Here is a 21,111-nt window from a genome sequence, read left to right as displayed (position 1 = left end):
GGTCAGAAAAAACACATTTCCTGCAAAACTGTATGTTTGTCACAGAATCACATCACAACCACACCTTTGGGCAGGAAGAGGGGCCCTCTTAGACAGATTGCTCTGCTCCACTAGATGTTGCATGAAATGTGGAAATAACATTTGAATCAAAACAGACTTGGCTAATAAATGCTATAGAGATGATATCTACCGACTGGAAAACCTACATAAAATTATCAATAAAGTACTACATCACAGTTTGGAAAAAGCTGAGGTTTCCACTTTATGAACAACACATTAAAATCAATCAAGAACCACCCTAAAACAGAGCAATTTTTTGAGTCATCATCTGCATAAGATTCCCATTCTCTGATAAGGGAATGAAAGAAATGTCTGAAATCACAGGATCACAGGATGTTAGGGGTTGGAAGGCATGTCTGGAGATCTTTGAGTCCAACCCCCCTTCCATAGTAAGACCATAAAATCTAGCGTAGGTTGCACAGGAATGCATCCAGATGGGTCTTGAAAGTCTCCAGAGAAGGAGACTCCACAACCTCTCTGGGGAACCTGTTCCAGTTCCCTGTGACCCTTACAGTAAAGAAGTTTTTCCTCATGTTGAGGTAGAACTTCCTATGCTGTAGTTTACATCCATCCAGGGTGCGAGGGAGAAGAGGCTGTCCCTTCATTCTTTACACCCAGCCCTCAGATATTTATATACCTTTATTAGATCCCATCTCAGTCTTCTCCTCTCCAGACTAAAAAGCCCCAGGGCTCTCAGCCTTTCCTCATCAGGCAGTGCTCCAGTCCCTTAATCATCCTTGAGCATATGTCTGTCATATCAACAGAGCTTTCAGTTCAAAGGATCTCCAAGTACTTCACAAACTGATAAAGATTCCAAGGTGGGGAACCCAAACTTTTAACAAAATGTAGCGTTATGACTAAGACATCAACCAGTTTTAAAACAGATAAAAATCAAAGCTAGAAATCTTCTTGCTGCTCCTTAATGCCTGGGTTAGGGAAACCAGGAAGGGACAGAGGAGTGCAGGTGCATCTGGCAAAGGACCAAACCAGAGACAGGGAAAGTGTTTTAAAGCTTAATTTCTTGGTTTATTGTGGGCTTTTACTTTTTTGTTTGCCTAATCTTGAAAAGAACTAATGAAACAGCTAAAGGGGGTTAGTATTGAGGGCCAGCAGGTCTTCTTGGCAAGGTCTTCCTGGTCCAGGGAAGTGAGGGTGAGGATCACTCAGCTGATCCTCCCTGAACCTTCAAGGGAGGTTCTCCTTCCCCTCTCCTCTGCCCTGGTGAGACTACATCAGGAGTATTGTGTCCAGTTCTGGGCTCCTCAGTTCCTGAGGGACAGGGATATAGTAGAGAGTGTTCAATGGAGGCTACCAGGATGATGAAAGGACTGTAACATCTGTCAGATGAGGAAAGGCTGAGAGACCTGGGGCTATTTAATCTGAAAAAAGAGCAGACTGAGAGACGACCTGATCAACGTTTACAAACATCTGAAGGATGGATGTCAAGAAGAAGGTACCAGTCACTTTTCACTGGTGCCCTGTGACAGGACAAGGGGCAATGGACACAAACTGGGACACAGGAAGTTCCACCTCAACATGATGAAAAACGTCTTTACTGTGAGGGTGCTGGAGCCCTGGAGCAGGCTGCTCAGAGAGGTAGGTTCTCTAGAGACTTTCAAGACCCACCTGGATGCATTCCTGTGTGACCTGCCCTTTGGCAGGGGTGTTGGACTCAATTTCTGGAGGTTCCTCCCAAACCCTACTATTCTACTCTGTGAGATAACACATGCAATACTTATGAATGAAAGCACCTAAGCCTGCAAAGTCAAGTACACTGGAAAAAAACAAACAATAGAATTAGTGTTTTCCTTAGGCATATGCACCATGATTTAGTCTGTAATGAATTATTATGTGTATTTTTTTCCCCAGACACCTCTTATTCAGGGCACATAATAGACATTTCTTGCTGATTAAACTGCTATTTATAATTCTTCAGTGTTTGATATACTTAAACCAGCCCTACTCCAGTACCCATGTAGTACACTTGACTGTGGTCTGAACAACAAAAAATGGATTTTTCAAGTGGTGTTCCCAACTGTAATACTGCAATCCTCCATAAACTTTAATAAAAACTGTTACAGCTCCCTTAGGAGAAACATTGATAAGTGCTATCACTATTTTCCAGTAAAGAAACTCAGACATAGATTCTCTGAAGTATCAAATATCTTTGGAGTACCCATTTCAAGATGGCCAAGACCTCACTCTTTGAGAATTTAACATCATATAGCATTATAATGAAAAAGACCAAATGTAGTTGCAGAAATGCTCAGAGCTTCTCTAATAGGATTTACTTGCCAAACTCAAGATAGACATTAAGAATGTCCGTGTGGAAATGATGGTCACCTGTGAAAATTTTAGCTTAAGGGATTAGCCAGTCTCTGAGACCTATTTCCCTTCTTCCAAGAAAGTATGCTGTTCATTATACCTTTTTAACTTCTGTAGCAAACAAAACAGACATCTTGAAAACTGCAGTTTCTTTTACTATGCTACCCAGCTTCATCCTCAGCAGAGTTTCATATTACAGACCGAATGGAAAGAGATTCCTCTGGAAGAAAAGTTGTGATTATACTGGAGTTTAACTTCCTATCATAAAGGACATGGCCTAAGATGACAAATTGTGTTACTTTTTTGTAGAAAAAAAACCAATTATAAATCAGTATTAACAATAAGTGCTTGACTTTGCACCTTCAATAAAGCACTTGTTTGCCTATGCCTATGAAAAAGCAAACTGAAGATAATGGAATGATCTCTTCTGATATTACATCAATTGCCACTAAGTTTGTCAGTTAGATTGACACATTAGCAAACAATCCAGCCATCTGAACTAACAAGTAACTGAAAGTGATAACAAACTTCTCTCAAATGAAGCAAGAAATAGGATGCACACATATATTCACTTTACCAAGGGTTTCCATAAAAGCTTCCCAATAGCAGAAGTATACCATGAGATAGGAATGCTGAGACCTAATACATGGATCTGTTCTAGCATTCACAGCTTTTTCTGACTCTGAAGCCATCTGGTCTGGTCCATTCACCTGGATTTATTACTCACTTTTCTATGTTAAAACACATCACAGCAGAACTAAGGAATAATTTGTGATCACCCATAAGGATAAACCACAACGCAGCACTTCTTGACTTTGATTTTTATTCCTATATTTCTTGAGTACTATTTTCTTTCACGTATATTTTTTTCCTTATAAAAGAGAAAAGAAAAAATTGTCACTGGAACCAGTACACCCTATGATGTGGAACTGTCAGACTAGGTGGTTCAGAAACATGACTGATGCCCACAGGAAATAATTTCTTGAGACCAAGAGCTGTTATAGCCTAACTACTCAAAGAAAAGCAGAACTCAGATTGTTGTCCTTGCATTTCTTACCCATGATGGCAGTCTGTGTAGCGGTGGTGTGGGTGGTTTACCTCCTGGATCAAGTATGCCAGCCTCAGAATTCCCAGCTTCTCTTTGTCCTGCAAATAAGTGGTTGATTTCTTCACATGTTCCAACTTCTTCATACACCAGGCCATGTTCTGTCTCCATCTTCTCTAGTACCCCATCATCATCGATGTCTGTCTCCTTCACTTGCCCATGGCAGACTGCAGAGTCTGTTATGGTCTGGAAGGTGCTAGCCTCTAAGCTCATTACACGATGGAAAGAATTAGCCCCTGGCTGTGGCTGGCTGTAATGTCTCTTGGCTAGTTGGATACTGTCTCTTGGTGTATTGGGAGTTCGTATTTTTGGAAAAGTCATACTACTGCCAAGGCCACGTTCCCTCCCTGGACAGAGGGAATGTGCTGTAGCAGCTGATGTTGACACAACCAGCGGTGGCTCAGCTGTCTGAAGATGGCCTTCAAGCATGGTCATTATTTTTCCTGAGGAAGAAGATTCCAGCCAGTGGGAGTGGAAACTGGCACTCAAATCATCAGAAAAGTGAGTGCCATCTAAAGCTGCTTGTTGCAAGGTGCTCACAGTGCTACGGTTTCCTTCCAAAGATGACTGGAAAGTCAAAGCCTCAAGGATTCTTGTGGCTGAGGCTGGAGGGCCCAATGGTGTGGGGTCAGAACATCCTAATCCATGTTCAGAACTTACGGGTGGGAATACATCTTTCTCTGTGGAGAGATTCCAGCTTGATGGGTCAGACATAAGCTTCAGTGTGCTCTGGGAAAGCAGAGATTTATCCTCTTCATCCTCAGTAAAGGTGTCATTGGCAAGGACTATGTTTCCTGTAGAGAAGACATGTTTGGCAGGCCTGAAACCAGGTGTAAGGAGCACAGATTTCTGGTCTATCTTCTCAGCAAAAGAGGGAAATGCTCCAGACTTCAGAGAATTACAGCTCCAAAGGGATTCAAAGGGAGGAATGATGGCCATATCTACAATGTAGGAAAACATACGGTTAGGGCATTCAAATGCTCTACTGGTATGGTTCCTCCCAGTTCCCAGGGCTAGATGAGGCTCCCAGCATCAAGACCTTCTTAACCATCAGACCAATTAATCAGGTTTCTCTCTTTTCAAGAATTCTCCTGGAGCTTTTTGCCATCTTTTTGTGCTACATGACCCAAGCAGTACTTTTTGTCAAAATGATTTATAACACTTGCTTACATGTTTCTGCTGTAAAAACTCCCTTTTGTTTATTTTTCCTCTGCCAGTTCAGCTGCTAAATTAGATTACATAAAAGATAGATGTTAAATTGCTTCCCTTGTTCTTTGTCTATATTGTATAATTCTTCTACTTTTTGCCTTTCCACAAGTACTTGATTTAAAGACTACCTCTGTTCCACAAGTTCTGCTGAGTAGAAGCTTTAGAGTATGAGAAAATGAGAAAAAAGGTTACTTCATTTTATGATTTTGATTGGCTGTGGTGTTTGTGTCTTGCCTGACTGAAAAGAACCAAGTCATAATATGCTTTGGAAATCGGATAAATACACGAGTGTTACTCTGCACAACTATTGCTGAAAAATGCTGCCTGAGCATCAAACTCCACAGACACTGCTTAACCACTAAAGGAATTAACAAGGAAGTAGAAACAAACTGAAGACAAAGTAACAGAGGGAAGGGCAAACAGCAGAATAAATCACTGTTGATTGTGGAGAGCATGAAATGTGCTCTTGGAAAGCCAGCTGAAATAGAGACAACCATGAAAGACTAACCTTGGCACTTCAATCACAAGGAACTGAATGCTAACAAAGGTATTCCTGACACGTAACACTGGCACACAGAAATCCTGGCACACGTTTTCCCCTGCCCCTGAGATAAATCATTAGTGTAGACTGAAAAGAGGCCTTTCATTTTAAATATTCTTATTTTTGCAGCTTTCCAGATACAACAAGAGATGAAGCAGAGGAAGCTGTTACTATTAGCATGGCAAGCAAAAAGAAATTTATCTCTCTCCAGAGACCTCTGAATTCAGCCTGGCACACTGAGGAGTGGGATAAGAGGAGAGGACAGAGCTGTTTACTGCACAGAGAGTGGGGATCCAGGGACATGTAATACCACATTATTAACACAGCTTACCAGCCATTCTCTTTTTGTAAACAGCCAGAGCCAGAGGGGATGAGAAAAACTCAGTCATAAAGCATTTAGCTAGAAATGTGGTGGGATTTGGAAGGAATTTTGCCCTATTCCTTTGCTGAGGAGTGATAGGAACATCAGAGAGACTTCTGCAGGAAAGAAATGCTCTCTGTCTGCATGCCCAGTGAAGTCTGGAAACTAACTGATCTTATTGTAACCAAACCAATCTCAGAAGGAAAAAAAAAAGGAGGGGGAGGGAAGAGAATTTCCTCTTCAAAATGTGCTGCAATGAAAGGTTCTGATTTCAAGCCCTAGAAACCAAAGTTCTTCATCTTTCCACCAAACCACAAAAGCACATGCATTGTAAGCAGCTTTCTTCAACTCAACCTGACAGCACAGAGGAACCCAGTTTTCTAAAGGCAGACCAGAGTGCTGCTGCCTTGGCCCATTCAGTTACTCAGCTTACATGCCAGCGGAGGTTCTGTGAGCATGAGGCTAATTCACATGCAGAGGCAAAGTTAAATACATCAAGGATTTCTAACCTGCACCACTGAAGTCAATGAAGAGTTTTGAGACGTATTCCGATGATTGCTACTAATTCAGGACTCAGTGGCTTACTTTAATGGCAAAAGCAGACTCTGAAAAAAAGAAGTCTGCACTGAATTGCTGGTGGGAAGCCACTTAAGTTTTTAAGACAGATAAGCACTGTTCTTCCCATCTTAAAAATGGACCCACTGAGGAACAGAGCAATTCTACTGCTCACCTCACTGTCAAAAGTGCTAATTTCGGACAAATTTAGGAATACAACCCAGTAATGCTGATTTTCACTCCTGTAGTGGTTACTAGGCTACAATGGCATGTGAACACATTTACCTTGCAATGTATCCCGAAGGGCTTCAATTTGCTCCGTCAGCTTCTGATTACAGTTTTTCAGGTGGTAATTTTCTAGCTCAAGCTATGAAACAACAATAATTTAAAAAAAAATGCAAAACTCTGTATGTATGTGTTTTACTATGCAGAACACCTCTTCATCTTTATTACATTCAAGTATCTTAACAGGAAAAGGGGGGAAAAAAGGATGGGTGAGTCTACCAGTCTCCTTGAAATCCTACTCAGCAGCTTCACTGCACAACCCACTGAAACACTTTGCTATGCTTACTCAAACAGCCTCTGCAACTACTATTTGCAGTTCTCAAATAGGTCTTTTGATTTCTCTTTCTGCTATTATTTACCATTTACTCCTTTTCCAGAAATAATTGTCATGAAAGAGACAATCAAAAAACTGTTACCCAGGAGGAGCACTTTCTCCTCTCAACCTATATGTGGTAAAAGGTGATCCCCTGGATCCAGGGGACCAAGGGCAAAAAACCCCAAACAACAACATTAAGGCTGCATTTACATTTGCAATTAGTGCACATTTGCCTTATAACTTTGCTTGAAGTTTCTCAGCACATATTCTTCAACACAGCAGTGGTGCAACCAAAGAAGTTTCCCTCTTGATGGAGTCAAAGTTGAAATTACACTCATGATACTATCTAGAACAACCCACTTGCAACCCAGATGCAAAGTCCTTCTGTGGGCAGTAGTCCACAGCACCTAGAATTGTGCATTGTAGGCACCTAGAATCAGCATCTGACAGAAACTTTGTTGCCAGTAAAGACATGATGTGAATATATGGTGCTGGATTCATAGCAGGTCCTACCAAGTCAACCCATGTGCTTCCTTAAGTTGTCTCATATAGAAAAATGTAAGAGAAGCAGTACAGCAGCTTGATGAATTATCTAGGCAATGTAATGAGATTACAAAGTCACATCATAGCACAATTAATGCCATCAAAGATTGCTTCTTTCAACTCAAACAAGCGCCCTTTCTGGCATAAGCTAGAAAATCCATGGCTTTAAAACCTGGAATAAAAAGTAAAGACCAGATAGCCCCACTCCCAGTTATAAACTATTATTACATATTTAAACTGCATGCTGACCCATTGCTATCTCTTTCAGGTATTGAATTAGGCCCAGATAGAGGCATACATCTACAGGATGGATAGAAAGGAGAGGTTAGACAGGAGAAAATGCTGAGCAGCAGGAAAACAGCAGTACTCAGAGATGACAAATTCAGAAAGAGCAAAGCACAGGTGTTTTGTGTCATAGCTGCTTTGTCAGGAAAAGACAGAAACTGCACTCAGAAAAAAAAAAGGGAGAAGCAGAAGAAAACTAGGTGAAAGGTTCTCGTAAATCTTCTTTAGAAACAGCATTTGGGCATTAGTGACTTCACAGTCATTCATAGTTTGGCCAAAGCAGTAAACAGCCTCAGTAAGACTGGGTGTAGGGCCAAACAGAGAACCTCTGTGGCAGATCAGCTGTCCTTAGGCAGGAGGACATACACAGGAGCCCACTGGCAGTGCAGCCACTGTACCTACTCATAGTCCTTGAAAACTGGCAACAATAAAGACTCACCTCTCTCAGCTTAAATGTTACCCACTCTTTGATCTTGGCGGCTTTCTCTTGAACAATTTTGGCTTCCTCAGTCCTCAACTGTTTCTGTGCCAAAAAAACATTTGATGCATTAGAAGAGTACAACCAACTGTTTGTTCTCAGTAAGTTACTTCATCAAGAGTGACTTAAACATTGAAGTTCCCACTCCAGACATAAAATTTAAGATGTAGTTATTTAGCTGGCTTCCAGAAAGTCAAGCTCTAACTGTCTTACATGATCCTTGGAGTCAAATTCAAAGGGTTTCAAAAGTTTGTCATGGAATAGCAAAATCCAGCTCAGATAACAATTGCCCATCTACCACAGATTCTTTTGGGTACAGTCTGCAACTTTTCCTAGTTTAGATGGTTTTGCAATGTTGCTGTCTGCTGTTAAGCATTTGTAGCATTCCCCCAGCCTACACACACACGTTGTTGGCTGAAGTTAATAAGAATAAAGCAACAAGTCCAAGCAAAAGGAATTCAATTGCTGCAAGACCAGGTGGAGAGTATAGACTTTAAAGGTGCATGAGATGGAAACTAATACCAGCAATGTATTTAACATACACACAAACACACACACACACACATACAACTGTTCTTGAGGAAGTAAATTAAAATGAAACGAAAAAAAAAGAGATAGCAGACTTAGGATAAAAAAACCCTCTGGCTTGACCTTGAAACACTAACATCTGCTAGAAGGTGTGTAAGTGGTTGCATGTTTACATGTCCATTGAAATAGGTTCTAGTCCACACAAAGGTGTTATGGAAATACCACTGATTTGCACAATGCACATCTTCCCCCAAGTATCTGCTTGGGCAATATTGCTACAACATCATTTTTGCAGCTGTGTTTTCTCAGCTGTGTTTTTTTGTTTGTTTGTTTTCTGGGAATTTCCTTTGAAATATGTTGGATGGATACTATGATACTATGAACCTTCTGTTCATCCTGTGCCTCCTGTGGTGGTTTCACTGAAGCAGTGTCACTGAGAAGTCTCCTATATACATAATGATTTAAACAACTACAAGGAGAAATCAGTTCCACCAACAAGGGAGGGAGGGGGAATATACTCTGTATCTCACATTATATGAACAAAGGTAACACCCCCCAGTAGCAAATGATGGTTTATCTGCTCATTTATTTATTTTTCCTGAAATGAACTAATACCAGTAACTATGATGATAAGGGAACAGGGGGGAAGCACTGACATTAAGTTTTCTCACATTGAGAAGCGTAATTTCACTTAATTAATACCATAAAAATATACAGCAGGCTGTAGTAAACACCCAACATCTTTGTGTTGCTATTCATCACCACCAATGCACATTTAAAAGCTCTTACTCAAACGTTTGCTAACTTTAAAATAGACCTTGGCAACATTATGGGTAGCACTAATATTTGTAGTTGAGCATAATGAAATAAAAGTAAACAAATCTGATACTTCAAAAGGAGGATTTATTTAGTTTTTCTCCTTGAATATGGCTGTGTGTGTTCCTAATCATCGGCTACCATCCTTGGCTGGAATCAGAATCTTAGATACCCCTCCTGGTCTGAAATGATCTGTCAGATATAGTGGATGTACCATAGTCCTCTGAATATCCACCACAGGGGTAATGCCTCTGAATCCCTAATGACTAAAGTCTCAGATCAAGGACCATCAGATAAGAGATTCAGAATATTGCTCTGCTACATGGTAAATTGCAATGCCAAGATTTTATTTAGGGTCCTCAAGTAGAATAGACACACAATGAACACATTGTCAGAGCTTAGTAAGCCCTACCTCTAAGTAGAACCAACTCATTCAGGCACAGCACCTGTAGATGCAGCTCTTGTGCTTTAAGATCCGGAAACAGTTAGAGATTCTTTGTGTCTCACGCTATTGTCTGGTCCGTGCATGACCTCACTGTTCTCTTGATAATGCTCTTAACCATACATCTCTCCCTATCACAGTGAAAACAAATAGGATGCCTTACAGGAACCCTTAGTGACCTTCCAGACCTGCTGCCATCCCATCCCATTCAGAAACTAAGCTAAACTGACCCAGATAAACAGTGTTTGTTGTCTGATGTTGTCAAGCCTTGGTTTTCATTTCCAGAATCTCATTTTGCTTCCTGTTGCAAAAATAAGAAAATTTCTACTAATAGAGCATTTTTCCTACTTGTGGTTGTTGATTTTAATCAAATCACATCTTCTATTTTTGAGTAAATCAGAATTTCTTTCATCTTGATTGCAAGAGCTGCCTCCAGACCTTGATCACTATTGCAGCTTTTTCCAAACACCTTCTTTCTCCTCCAAAACGTAGAAACTTCATCTATATTCTGCCTAAGCAAGCTGTTGTGGAAATGTGAAGCCCAGAGTACTACAAAGACCTGATGCCTGACCTCCACACTATACTTGGTCTGAGTAAATTCAGACGGCTTACTGATCTATTTTGCACTTTAAAGAGGTGATAATTACTTCAATGTAAAACATAACTCCTCTAACTAAGTACTGTTTTTGTGTAAAATTCTAAGGAGATATTTCCATTTGAAAGTAATTTACTTTGCAACACATAAGAAGACCTCATTCCTCATGAAATACATAGATGTAGCTCCTTCCTTCCACCAACTGAGAATGGAAAAGTCAGAACTATCCCTACTGAGAAACATCTGAAGACTAAGAGGAGCCACCAACTTCCCAAGAAGCTGCATGTGCTGAGTCAGCAATGGGCTACACAGTGATTTTGCAGAGAAACCTTTATGCTAGGAAGCCAGAGAAATACTGTGACCAGACTGTAGCATTACAGTTTTAGATCTAAATGGTAACATAAGGACATCCTTCAAGGACATTGACCAAACTGTTATAATGAAGAGACAAGGGCTACTGAGGCTGAATGGACATTTTTGTCTGAACAGAGCAAGGAAGAAGTGCACTGAGCAGGGCATCGTTTTACAGCTGATCTGAAGGCAACTTAGAGTCTAAGTAATAGAGATGTAATCTGTACCTTTGAAGCATACATTACAGAGTCCCTCCAAACCATGAAAGCTACAGGTCTCCCTGAAGAAAGTATCTTTACCTGTTTTGCTAGCTGTGTCTCCAATCTGTTGATCAGATCTTCCTTTCTTTGCACTATGCCCATCAGTTCCTGGTATTTCCTGTGCAGAGTGCTGTCGAATTCACTTGTCTTCACATTGGTTAGCTTTATCTTCTCTTCCATAACTCTAACCTGTCATGACAATGCAAATGAAGGAGCTGCTTATTTAGTGGTAGGACTCTAACAGAAAGTATTTGTGAGTTTCATATTTTTGAAGTTGGGAAAGGAAGAATAAAATACCACAATCCTTCAGGTCAAGCTTATTTTATATCCGCGTCTGTGAAAAGAACATTGACCAACAAGTTGTAATGCTGAAGCATTACTAGATGCAAACTGAACCATGAACAGATAAACATATTATGGATTGTGAAATATTTGCCCACTATTAGTCAGAGATCATACAAGCACTATAGCCTACATAGACATATGGGCAATGTGTACCACATTTTTCTTCTTTGCAATATTATGGTCAGTGTTTTACCTTGTTCACCACCAAGGTATACACCACAAACCCCAGACATTTGCTTCAGATCAAGATTTCTATAGGGAAACATACTCGAGAGTTCCTTCCTCATCCTAGCCCCAGCTTAGACAATGTTTTGGCAGCCTCTGGCCTTCTGAGAAGTGTTTTCTCTAGACTTGCTAAGGAGTTAACATGTTAGATATTTCAGAAGCTTTGCCTTTCTTTGAGCTCCTCTCAGTGCAAATGCTTCTTCTCAGCAAGTATCATTGTGATGTTCCTTCACTACGGACAGTTTCCATGTATTAAGATCTAGCTGCTGCTGAAGCCTTTCAGGTTTTTAGCAAATTTTTAAATCTCTTTGCTTTCTTCAAAACCTATGCCTCACAATAGTAGGCCTGTTCCAATTGATTGTAAGACTTCATTTCTAAAGGTGAATGGAATTCCGTCAACTTAACTCAAACCTGCTAATTGATCTGAGCACAGAGTCTTTGCAAGAGAGTTACTCATGCTCTGTTGAGCAGCCTGACTTTATACTTGCAGAAGCTGTGTTTTGTCCTCCTGTCTGCCTGCATTAGGCAGAGAAGCAAACTGCCTCTTCCTCATACTGAATTAGGAAGGTAGGCACCCGAAATCCAAGCCAGAAAACTAAGCCTGCTGAGTCGGATGTGTTTTCATTAGAGTGTAGGGTGATTATAGTGAAAAAGAAATGGCCCCTCCTTTCTGTCTGATGCCCAAATGCTGACTGTACTAGAGGCTCAGAGAGGGGACTGCAAACATGTGATTTCCTTAATTGAGGCTGGCAGCTACAGGGAGCCCATTGAATTAACAAATCCAACCCCCCCAGACTCCTGGAGAGAAAGATAACAAGGGATTTTGCACTTGATGTGGAGCCCTCTCATTTGCCAGCTGCTTTTCATTCATGGTGAATATACTTGTCAGTGGAAAGCAATGGTCCTACTCTTATGCAGTCACTTCATCAGGCTGTCAGGCACCAATGAAGTATTTCTCTAGGAACACTTATCTATGGACGTGGATAAAGCTGCTGGAAAGGCAAACTGTGAGGGTTGCTAGTCTTTAGGACCTGCCAACACATGGCTGCAGAACTGCTGGTGGCAAGTTAGTGAAGGCAACCTTCACTTCTGCTGGTGGCAGGTGAGTGAAGGCAACCCTCATTTCTTCTGCACCTTCCCAGTCAAGTTCTCCCTTTCTTGCCCATTCTCTAACCTGGATTTGATTTGCTCTCCATCTGCTCCCTTGCTGTCATCGCATCTTACCATACCATGGACACTCTACGCCTGTCACTGAGTTGTCTGCTAGTATGAAACCTCCTTCATTGGCATGCAGCAACAACTCTCTTTCCTGCTGGTGCTGTCACAGTGACAATGACAGCTTTGCCTCAGTTGGGCATGGACTTACTGATATCACTCTCAAGAGCAACTCTTTTTCTTGGTTGGTAGTTGCTGATCTAGCATAGAGACCAACAGAACGGTAACTAGACATAGCATCTTTCCTTTATTTAAGCTTGTTAGAAACAAATCTTGACGTCAATATCAAACTGGCATGGAATAGTACATTCTGCAGGCAGAATACCTTACCAGGTATTTCAAGTTCTTGATTCCTAGGCAGTATGTTTCCCAATGCTTATAACACTACCTATTCAGTCCTCCACTGCTGAAGTCATCTTTGACAGCCATTCTTGGCCATCTTGCATGGCTTTTAGTTCTGCCCTTTAATCTCTGATTCAGTGCTCAGCCTTGCAGCTTTTGTCCAGATGGAGGGAGCTGGTTGACTGTAAATCTTCTCTTCAGCATCGATTTGCAGTGATGCAGAAGCTCAGACTACTTGGCCCTTCCTAGATTTTTTGCTTTTGTAATACTCTTCACAATGCAGACTATACAACAGCCTGCTTCCCAAAAGTCCATTATTCTTTATAGCTCATTCACAAGCTGAAGTCTGTCTCTCTCCTCTTCTCCATTATTCAGGAGGCATAGAAAGACTAGCTACGACAATATGCCTAATTTTCAGATGGTTGAAGTAACACGCAATGAATCCAGCTCTTACTGTTCTTCTCCATGGACTCCTGAGCCAGAGCAGTAATTACTAAAAATAAAGTCCAAAATAGCTGATAGGTTTGGCAGACACACCCTTACTTCTGTTGCAGAAACTTTTCTACTTGTAGACAAGTCCTTACCAGTATTCTGGTGTTTTCTGAGGACTTGCCAGGCAGCTCCATCTCTGCATTTTAATCCTGAGGTACAACACCCACTTCCCTTTCCATGACCAAGCATGCCTATCATGGATGAGGGGGTAGAGGCTGTGAAGCTGAGAGGCAAATATAAGGTGCTGGTTTTCACTTAGGGTCGAACCTGTTTAGGAGCCTGTTCATAGCTCAAGCCCAAAAATTGCAAAGTACACCAGAAAATGTATTAATCATTCTAAATCAATGTTTTGCTAGCAGAGTGCAGCACTGCAGAGTGTTGTCCATATGCTAAACTAGAGGGAACATGGACTAAGTTACTGTTGGGCTTGTACCAGATGAACCATAAGAGAACCTCTTACCTGCTTCTCTGCATCCTCAGCTCTTTGCTCTGCTTCTATCACTCTCTGTTCCAATTCCTGCATCTTCAGAGCCAGAAGAGAAGGGGAGAGGGGGAAAGAAAGAAAAGAAATTAACATCACCTTGAAATTCACTGGTTTACTCAGGAATCTTCCATTTCTTGTACTGGTCTACAGGTCATCGGCGTCTTTTGAGTTAACTGGACAGCTTTGACCAAGATAAAAAGAAAAAAAGCCACTGACCTTTTCCAGTCTTCTGCCCTACTTTGAATTTACCGGAACTGTTTTCTCATTAGTGAGCTTCATCGTTCATTATACGGGTCAAGGGAATAGTCCCAAAGTCTTGACCCTGTCTCTACAATTTACACACCATGGATTGACCCTGCAAGAAGCCTGTATACAGCATGCCATTCTTTCCTGGGTTTATTTCAGATAGAATTCATTCACAAAGTTACCATAAAAATGAATACATCTTGGAAAGCTCACAGTAGGATCTCTACAGTGCCACATTATAACCAATACAGTGCTTTAGCTTCAAAAGCAGCACAGCCTCATAACTGATAAGATTAACAATGACCTTAACTTTTTGATGCTTCTTTTAAACAGCTTTGCAAACTGACAATTCTGTGATTCTTCATCTGGGCATTGTTGTTACTGAAGTCAAACGACACTGAATGGAATTTTATTCTAAAGCTATGGACATCACTTCGTTTTCAGTGAAATGTAGATGTACCTGGAGTTCCTCTAACTACTTACTACTAGATGTTTGGTTGTAGGGGTATTTTGTTTTGTCTTTGTTTGAGGTTTGTTTGGTTTTGTGGGTTTTGGGGGTGGGGTGGGTTGGGGTTTTTTTGGGTTTCTGGTTGTTTGGTCAGTTGGGTTTGGGGTTTTTTTTAATAGAAACTGAGTATCTCCTTCAGTGAGTGCAAGGTCATCTTCCACCACCCACCCTGCTTCTAATGGGTCTCAGATTTAAACCCAGTAATATGAAGTTAGTGACACTAAGTTTCATCCACTAAGCTGAAAAATTTGAGGCAGGCTTCACAGAGCTTCCACTACTTAAGTTTTAGTAATGAAGTAATCACATAGAAGCATCTTCAGAAGATTAAAAGAATCATGCTTCAAGCAGAAAATAAGCTATAAGGAGAACTGAACTCCTTCTCTCCAATGGATTTTATGATTAGAGCCAAGTATTCAGGCTGGTCACTGTAAGGACCAAACTAATACTTCGGAAAGCAGGACTTATTTTTCTTGGGCTGATCACCCAGAACGGAGATGACAATATTGCTGTGTTCCCATTTCCTTTCCTTCAGATGGCAACAAGACAAATTTCCTTTTCATGTATACACATTGATCATAAGATCAGACTGACATCTACTGACAAACATGTCAGAAAGGTACATATGAAAGACATTTCAATGGTCATGTAACTAAAAAAGACATGCCATAACAAATTCAAAGCATGAAGATCAGAAAGTGCCACTTTCAGCGTGATACCTCTCAGGTTTGCTTTTTCAGTGGGGCAGACAAGGACATCACAGTCCAAATTAAGGGCACTTCTTTGACAGAGGAACAAAGGGGTGCCACAGAAGACTGCAGACAGCCAAAGCTGCTCTGAGCAAAAACTCAATCTCTGAGAGTCTTGATAGAGACTGAGCTTAAGGCAATGTAACACTGACAGCATTGGTCTGGGTTGTGAGTCTGTCTGCTAGGAATAGTGATCTGCCCATGCATTTATCTGTTAGCCTCTGCACAGTCATCACCACACATAGGCAGCAGCAAAGTGAAAAACAGATACTAACTGGAGACACCTTATGCAACAAAGATTGTTTATGACAGTAGCTTCTGCCTTTGCTAGTTTTCTGATGAACTGACAGGATCTACATTCACAGCACAGACTTTAGATGAATCTCTGGGCCTTTTCACAAAGGCTATCCTCTTAGATTAGTAACTCAATCCTCCACAAATGGGTGATCACCATGAAAGATTCAGGTTATTTTAAGAAGACAGCACTGTTTTGACTGAAAAAATCCTTGTCCCAGACTCACGACATAGCTAGCAGTCCCAGATCCCGATCAGGACAGAGTACGTATGTTGAGACCATTTCTGATCACTAAAGAGTTATGAAACTTCTTGTGCAAGCAGGGTGACCTGGCTAAGTTCCAGTCAAATCAATTACTTTTTTTTCACCTTAATTCCCACTGTAGCCTTAAATGAACTTGTACTTTTCTTAACTTCCTGTACTACATGGGGTTGTCCTACTTATGAACTGTTGAATTAACTGTTTCTCATGTATGTACAATGATTCCTTCACCCATCCCAAGTGTCAACCATCTCACTGGAGCACATTCAGATTTAATACACCCATGCCTGTAAGCCTCTTTGAAATCCCTCAATGAATTAATAATAATGCTAGGTATTTAGATGGGTCCTTTCATTCAAAATACTTTATAATTTGACAAATGCTACTAAGCAACTTGACCCAGGTCACATAAAAAACTTAGTGACCAAGCCAAATTCAAGCAACTCTTCTCCCAAACATTAGCCCAGATAGTTTGTATGGAGAGAAACAAGCCCAGCGGTATATGTGCTTGCATAAGACAAAAGAGGCATTTTCCAAATGTTTGTTGTTTATTGAAATAAGGCAGAACCAGGTTAAAACCTATCCAGATGGCCCTTCTAAGAGCTGCAAAAGATCCTCCAATCAGCCATTCACGTAGGCTTTTCCCACTCCTGATGGCTAAGAACAGGGTAAATCAAACTGAGTGAAAAAAGTTCCTGCATGTCTCAGCCTCATTTTTCTCCTGTTCTCTTCCAGAGTTTGCTCCTAACAAGGTCATCTTGCTGCCAAGGCAATGGCCTGCTGTGTTGTTCACCAGCAGAGGAGTATTTCTTCCTTTGTGTGTGTACAAGAAAATCAGAGTGGAAACAACTGCCTGTTTCCAAAGAGACCAGATCCCTGCTGATGTCCACAACAAAGCAGGACCCAGCGGTCTAATACACTGTGAGGGTCCAGCAGAACAGCATAGCTTTGTCTTGGGAGGCTAGGGCCTGAGGATTCCTCTGCCACGCCAACCCACAGCCAGGCTCTGTGCAGCTTGGACTCAGTAACTGGGACCAGGCTACCAACATGGAAGTTCGCACCATGTGAAGTAGGGCACTGGCAGTTAAACTGTTGGGTTTTAAATTCCTCATGTTCAGAACAGTGATCTAGATTATTCAATCTAAGCGGATTTTAAAAATCTGAAGTATTTAAACTGTTAGCACACATTGTACTATCAATGTCAGACATGAGTGTTAGGGGTTTTTTTGAGAGGTAAAACAGCAAAATCTGCTTAAAATCATAACAGTGGTCATAAAGACTAATTTGATATGTGGGAGATCATGTTTCCAAGCTTTTCCATCAGCAGCTTCCAGACCCCTAAGACAACCTAGCTGGTTAGCAAGTATCACACCACTGTTAACATTCTTTCACTGGCAAACCCCTTTTTAAAAAAAATAAAATTTGTTTTCCTGTTGTTGTAAACCATATCAGAGGATCTCAAGGCCAAAGCTCACCACAGGTTGGCCACACAGCTTTAAACTGTGCCCAGTTCACATTTTTCAAGATCTGTCCCCCATCCCCCTGAAAAAAAAAACCCTTTTGAAAAGGCAATACTCATTCAAATAAGTCTGACTTTTTTCATTTTCACAGACAGAACTGTAAGAAAAAAACCCAAAAAACAAAACACAACAACATTAAAAATCAGATGCTGTAGAGTCTATGATAAAAACCCCTGCAGCTGGCATCACTATGCATAAAGCATGCATCCCCTTTGATTCTGCAGCACTGCCCCTCTGAGAGGGAGGATTGGGCAGCATGGGCAGGAGCCCCAGTTGCTGTGGCTGCTGGGGAGCCCTGTGGCAACTGAGGAGGAGCAAAGGAGGGTCTCTGAGCAACTCACTGCAAAGCAGTTGGGGACCTGAGGCACTGGAGAACACTGTATGCTGAGCACCTGCTCTGGTTTCTCAAGTCTGTTTGCATCAGGAGGGCCTGCCAGGCCCTGCCTGCCCTGCAGCCTTGAGGTTCTCCACTTCCCACATGATGTTCAGAGCAGGGAATTACAAACTTGCTAGCTCTTTGACCCTTCAAGTAAGCCTGTGATGGCACTGTACAGGTAGTTACAGAGTAACCCGCTCACTGAAGCAGGCTGCTCCTTCATCTTAACAAAGGGAACATCGCTCTGACTGAAAGGCTGGATTAATGGCAGCCAGGCCCCTTCCTTGGGGAGCCCCCTGAAGCAGATGAAAATGTCATTGTCTGCCATGGCCCACAAACCACCCTAAGGAGATAGTCAAAAGATCTCTGGCAAGCCTGTTTTCCAAAAAGAAAGTTTGACAGATGGGTCTCTTTGTTTTGCATGGGTATAGTCAGGAAGGTTCTCGAAGCAGAAATTAATAAAGCACAAGGCCATGGATTCCACAATGCAACAAACACAGAGTATTGCTCGTGAGCACTGGTTGTCTCTACCAGACCCAGGCCACATCCATACTCGATTTTTTTACTGTGTCTTTTTCTAAACTGACACGCTTCACAACCATTTCAGTGTTTTCTAAGGTAACTAATTAATTATTAAAGTATACCTCAGAAGCTGCCTTGGAAAGATGAAGAGAGTGCATAAAATTGCAACACTTAAAGTATGAAGGGTAAATGAATGCCTCATGCAATATATGGTATTATTGAAATGTAACTACAGTGAAAGCAAGGATGATGCTCCACTCTAAGCTAGATGTCATCTGGATGTTTTTACATCCAAAACCAACAAACAAGAATATACACATAAAGGTTACATAATACAAAATGGAGCAAACGTGAGTTTAGAACATACTTGTCATCAGGTACAGCTTAAAAGCATTTGGATTAAACTGCAGTTACTTGTAAAGGTTTCAACTTTATTGGCAAACTGACTGAAAGAAACTGTTTGCACTTTCCAATAGTAATTGAATATCTGAGCAATCTTGGACAGGACCATGACAATGTAAGCCACATTTTAAAACAAAGAAGGAACCTCACAGCAACCTAGAAACTTGGATTTTATGCAATTTAGAGGTTAGTGAAAAGCTTTCATTCAAATTGAAAAATTGAATAATAAATTTAAGGTAAAGAAATACACCAAAAATCCACACCATGATGGTAAAAAAACCCCACAAACAAATCTGTCAAATCTTTGCCAGTCCTCTCTCCTAGGACTGCAAATGAGTTCATTTAGCGTACTTGAAAGAGATTAGTAAGAGATGCCTCTAAAACCACAGGTGCCAGGAGAGTTTCTAACATCCAGATCATTTCAGTCCTGCTCTTCAGTATTCCCAGAACGTTTTGACTGCTCGTGCAGTGTTACTCTAACACGACAGCAGGACATGTATTTCTGCCCAGTCTTTTAACATTACAGCATAATTTGCACTTCTTTAAGCTTTCTATTGCCAGCCAAGCCCTGACCCTGCTGTTCTTTTCCAAAATATCCATCTTTGCTCTGGCTCTGACTCAGCCACTTCAGATACCCAGAATCTTGCTGGTACAGTGTTTCCCAGTGAAGTCTGGTAATTTTCCAATAAACAAGGTCAAATTCTTACTTTAACTAATGCCACTTTACACAACTCTGACAGGCACATCTCTGTATCTCAAGCAGAGTGCAATGACATACTGTAATCAAGGAAGAGATCCCCACTGCAAGTATCAGTATTATTGGGTAGCTCAGCATTTAGGGAGTTTTCGCTCTCATGCCATAACTCATTGCAAAGTAGAAGCCATCACCACTGCCTCACCTTCTCAGCTAACAGCTCTCGGATCTTGCTTGCTTGCAAGCGGAATTTGAAGAGCTGGGACTCCAAAGCGAGGCATCGTTTTTGCCAGTCCATGCAGCTGCCACTCTCCACTGTGAGTTCTGCCATTGTGAAGTTAATCATCCATTTGGGATGTTGTCTGAGGCACTTTAAAAATTCTACAGAAGAGAAGGGAAGGGGGAAAAAAAGTATTTTAAGCACACAAACTTTTCACCCCTTGTGTCTAGGTTTCCTTGGTCCATCTTACAGGATTTGTAATGAAGGCCATTTCTCCTGCAAGCAGAGGATGAAATGGCACTACACCAAGTTATTGATATTGCCCTCTACCAGAGGTCACTCTTCTAATGGATAACAGATAAATATTTAAATAAACATTGACCTTTAGAGTGAGTAAATAATTTACTAATGCATCATACTGTATATTCCACAAACAGCCTCACTGCCATTCTTATAGCCTTGCTCAGATAGACTAGGAGCATTTTCACTACTGCCTCCTTTGTACCAGAATGGCTGTAAAACTCTCAAATCTTAAACATAACTCAGTTCACACACTTTTCATCTCATACAGACTGCATGAAGCAGTGTTCCCAAACCTTAACAGTGAGACCATAATAGGAGTGGATGAGTAGCCGTACCACGTTATCTAAACAATCATTCCATGGAAACATAAGGAGATCCCATCCAGGAATAAGCCAGGGCTAAAGACAAAACATGTGAGTCTACTGAAGTCCTTGTAGATATCAAGAGAGAAACATCATTCCACAAAGTGGAAAAAGCTGTGGGTTTTGAAGTTGCTTTATTTTCTTACTCAGTAATTGTTCATATACTTTGTGTTCATTCTAAAAGATAGGTAAAACGTAGGTACTAAGGGTTCTTAATCAAATTCTGGCATTTGTGAACACTCACAAAGAAAGTTTGTATCAACTCAGTGTGTGCAGTCCACCAGCCATCTGTATTACTCTAAAATACCAAATGTTCACAAAGCCAGAACAGTTATCAGTTCATCAGCTCCATCAAAACACTGAAAGTCATACTTATTAAAGGAACTTTTTACCTGCTCACAGGCAAATTTGGTGCTTTTCTGAACTGGGACCAAAGTAACAAACCAAGACTTGGGAGAGAGCAGTGAAGTCACTCAGCCTCATTGCCTTTACCTATGC

At 41.1% G+C, this 21,111-nt stretch overlaps 1 protein-coding gene across 1 annotated transcript in view; it reads right to left on the bottom strand.

Moving 5' to 3' along the window:
• Window positions 1-20,074, bottom strand: part of PLEKHH1 (pleckstrin homology, MyTH4 and FERM domain containing H1) — a 43,768-nt gene extending 23,694 nt beyond the window's left edge. Inside the window, exons 1-6 of the mRNA XM_054400396.1 lie at window positions 19,934-20,074; window positions 14,135-14,197; window positions 11,095-11,244; window positions 8,025-8,108; window positions 6,442-6,523; window positions 3,443-4,431 (exon numbers count right to left, since the gene is read on the bottom strand). Of these exons, the coding sequence (XP_054256371.1) occupies window positions 3,443-4,431; window positions 6,442-6,523; window positions 8,025-8,108; window positions 11,095-11,244; window positions 14,135-14,197; window positions 19,934-20,074 (1,509 nt within the window). The remainder of the gene's footprint in view (window positions 1-3,442; window positions 4,432-6,441; window positions 6,524-8,024; window positions 8,109-11,094; window positions 11,245-14,134; window positions 14,198-19,933) is intronic.
• Window positions 20,075-21,111: the final 1,037 nt, after the last annotated feature.

The sequence above is a fragment of the Indicator indicator genome, chromosome 4 (assembly GCF_027791375.1).
Source record: "Indicator indicator isolate 239-I01 chromosome 4, UM_Iind_1.1, whole genome shotgun sequence".
Lineage (NCBI taxonomy): Eukaryota > Metazoa > Chordata > Aves > Piciformes > Indicatoridae > Indicator > Indicator indicator.
This window is presented reverse-complemented; position numbering and strand designations above follow the sequence as displayed.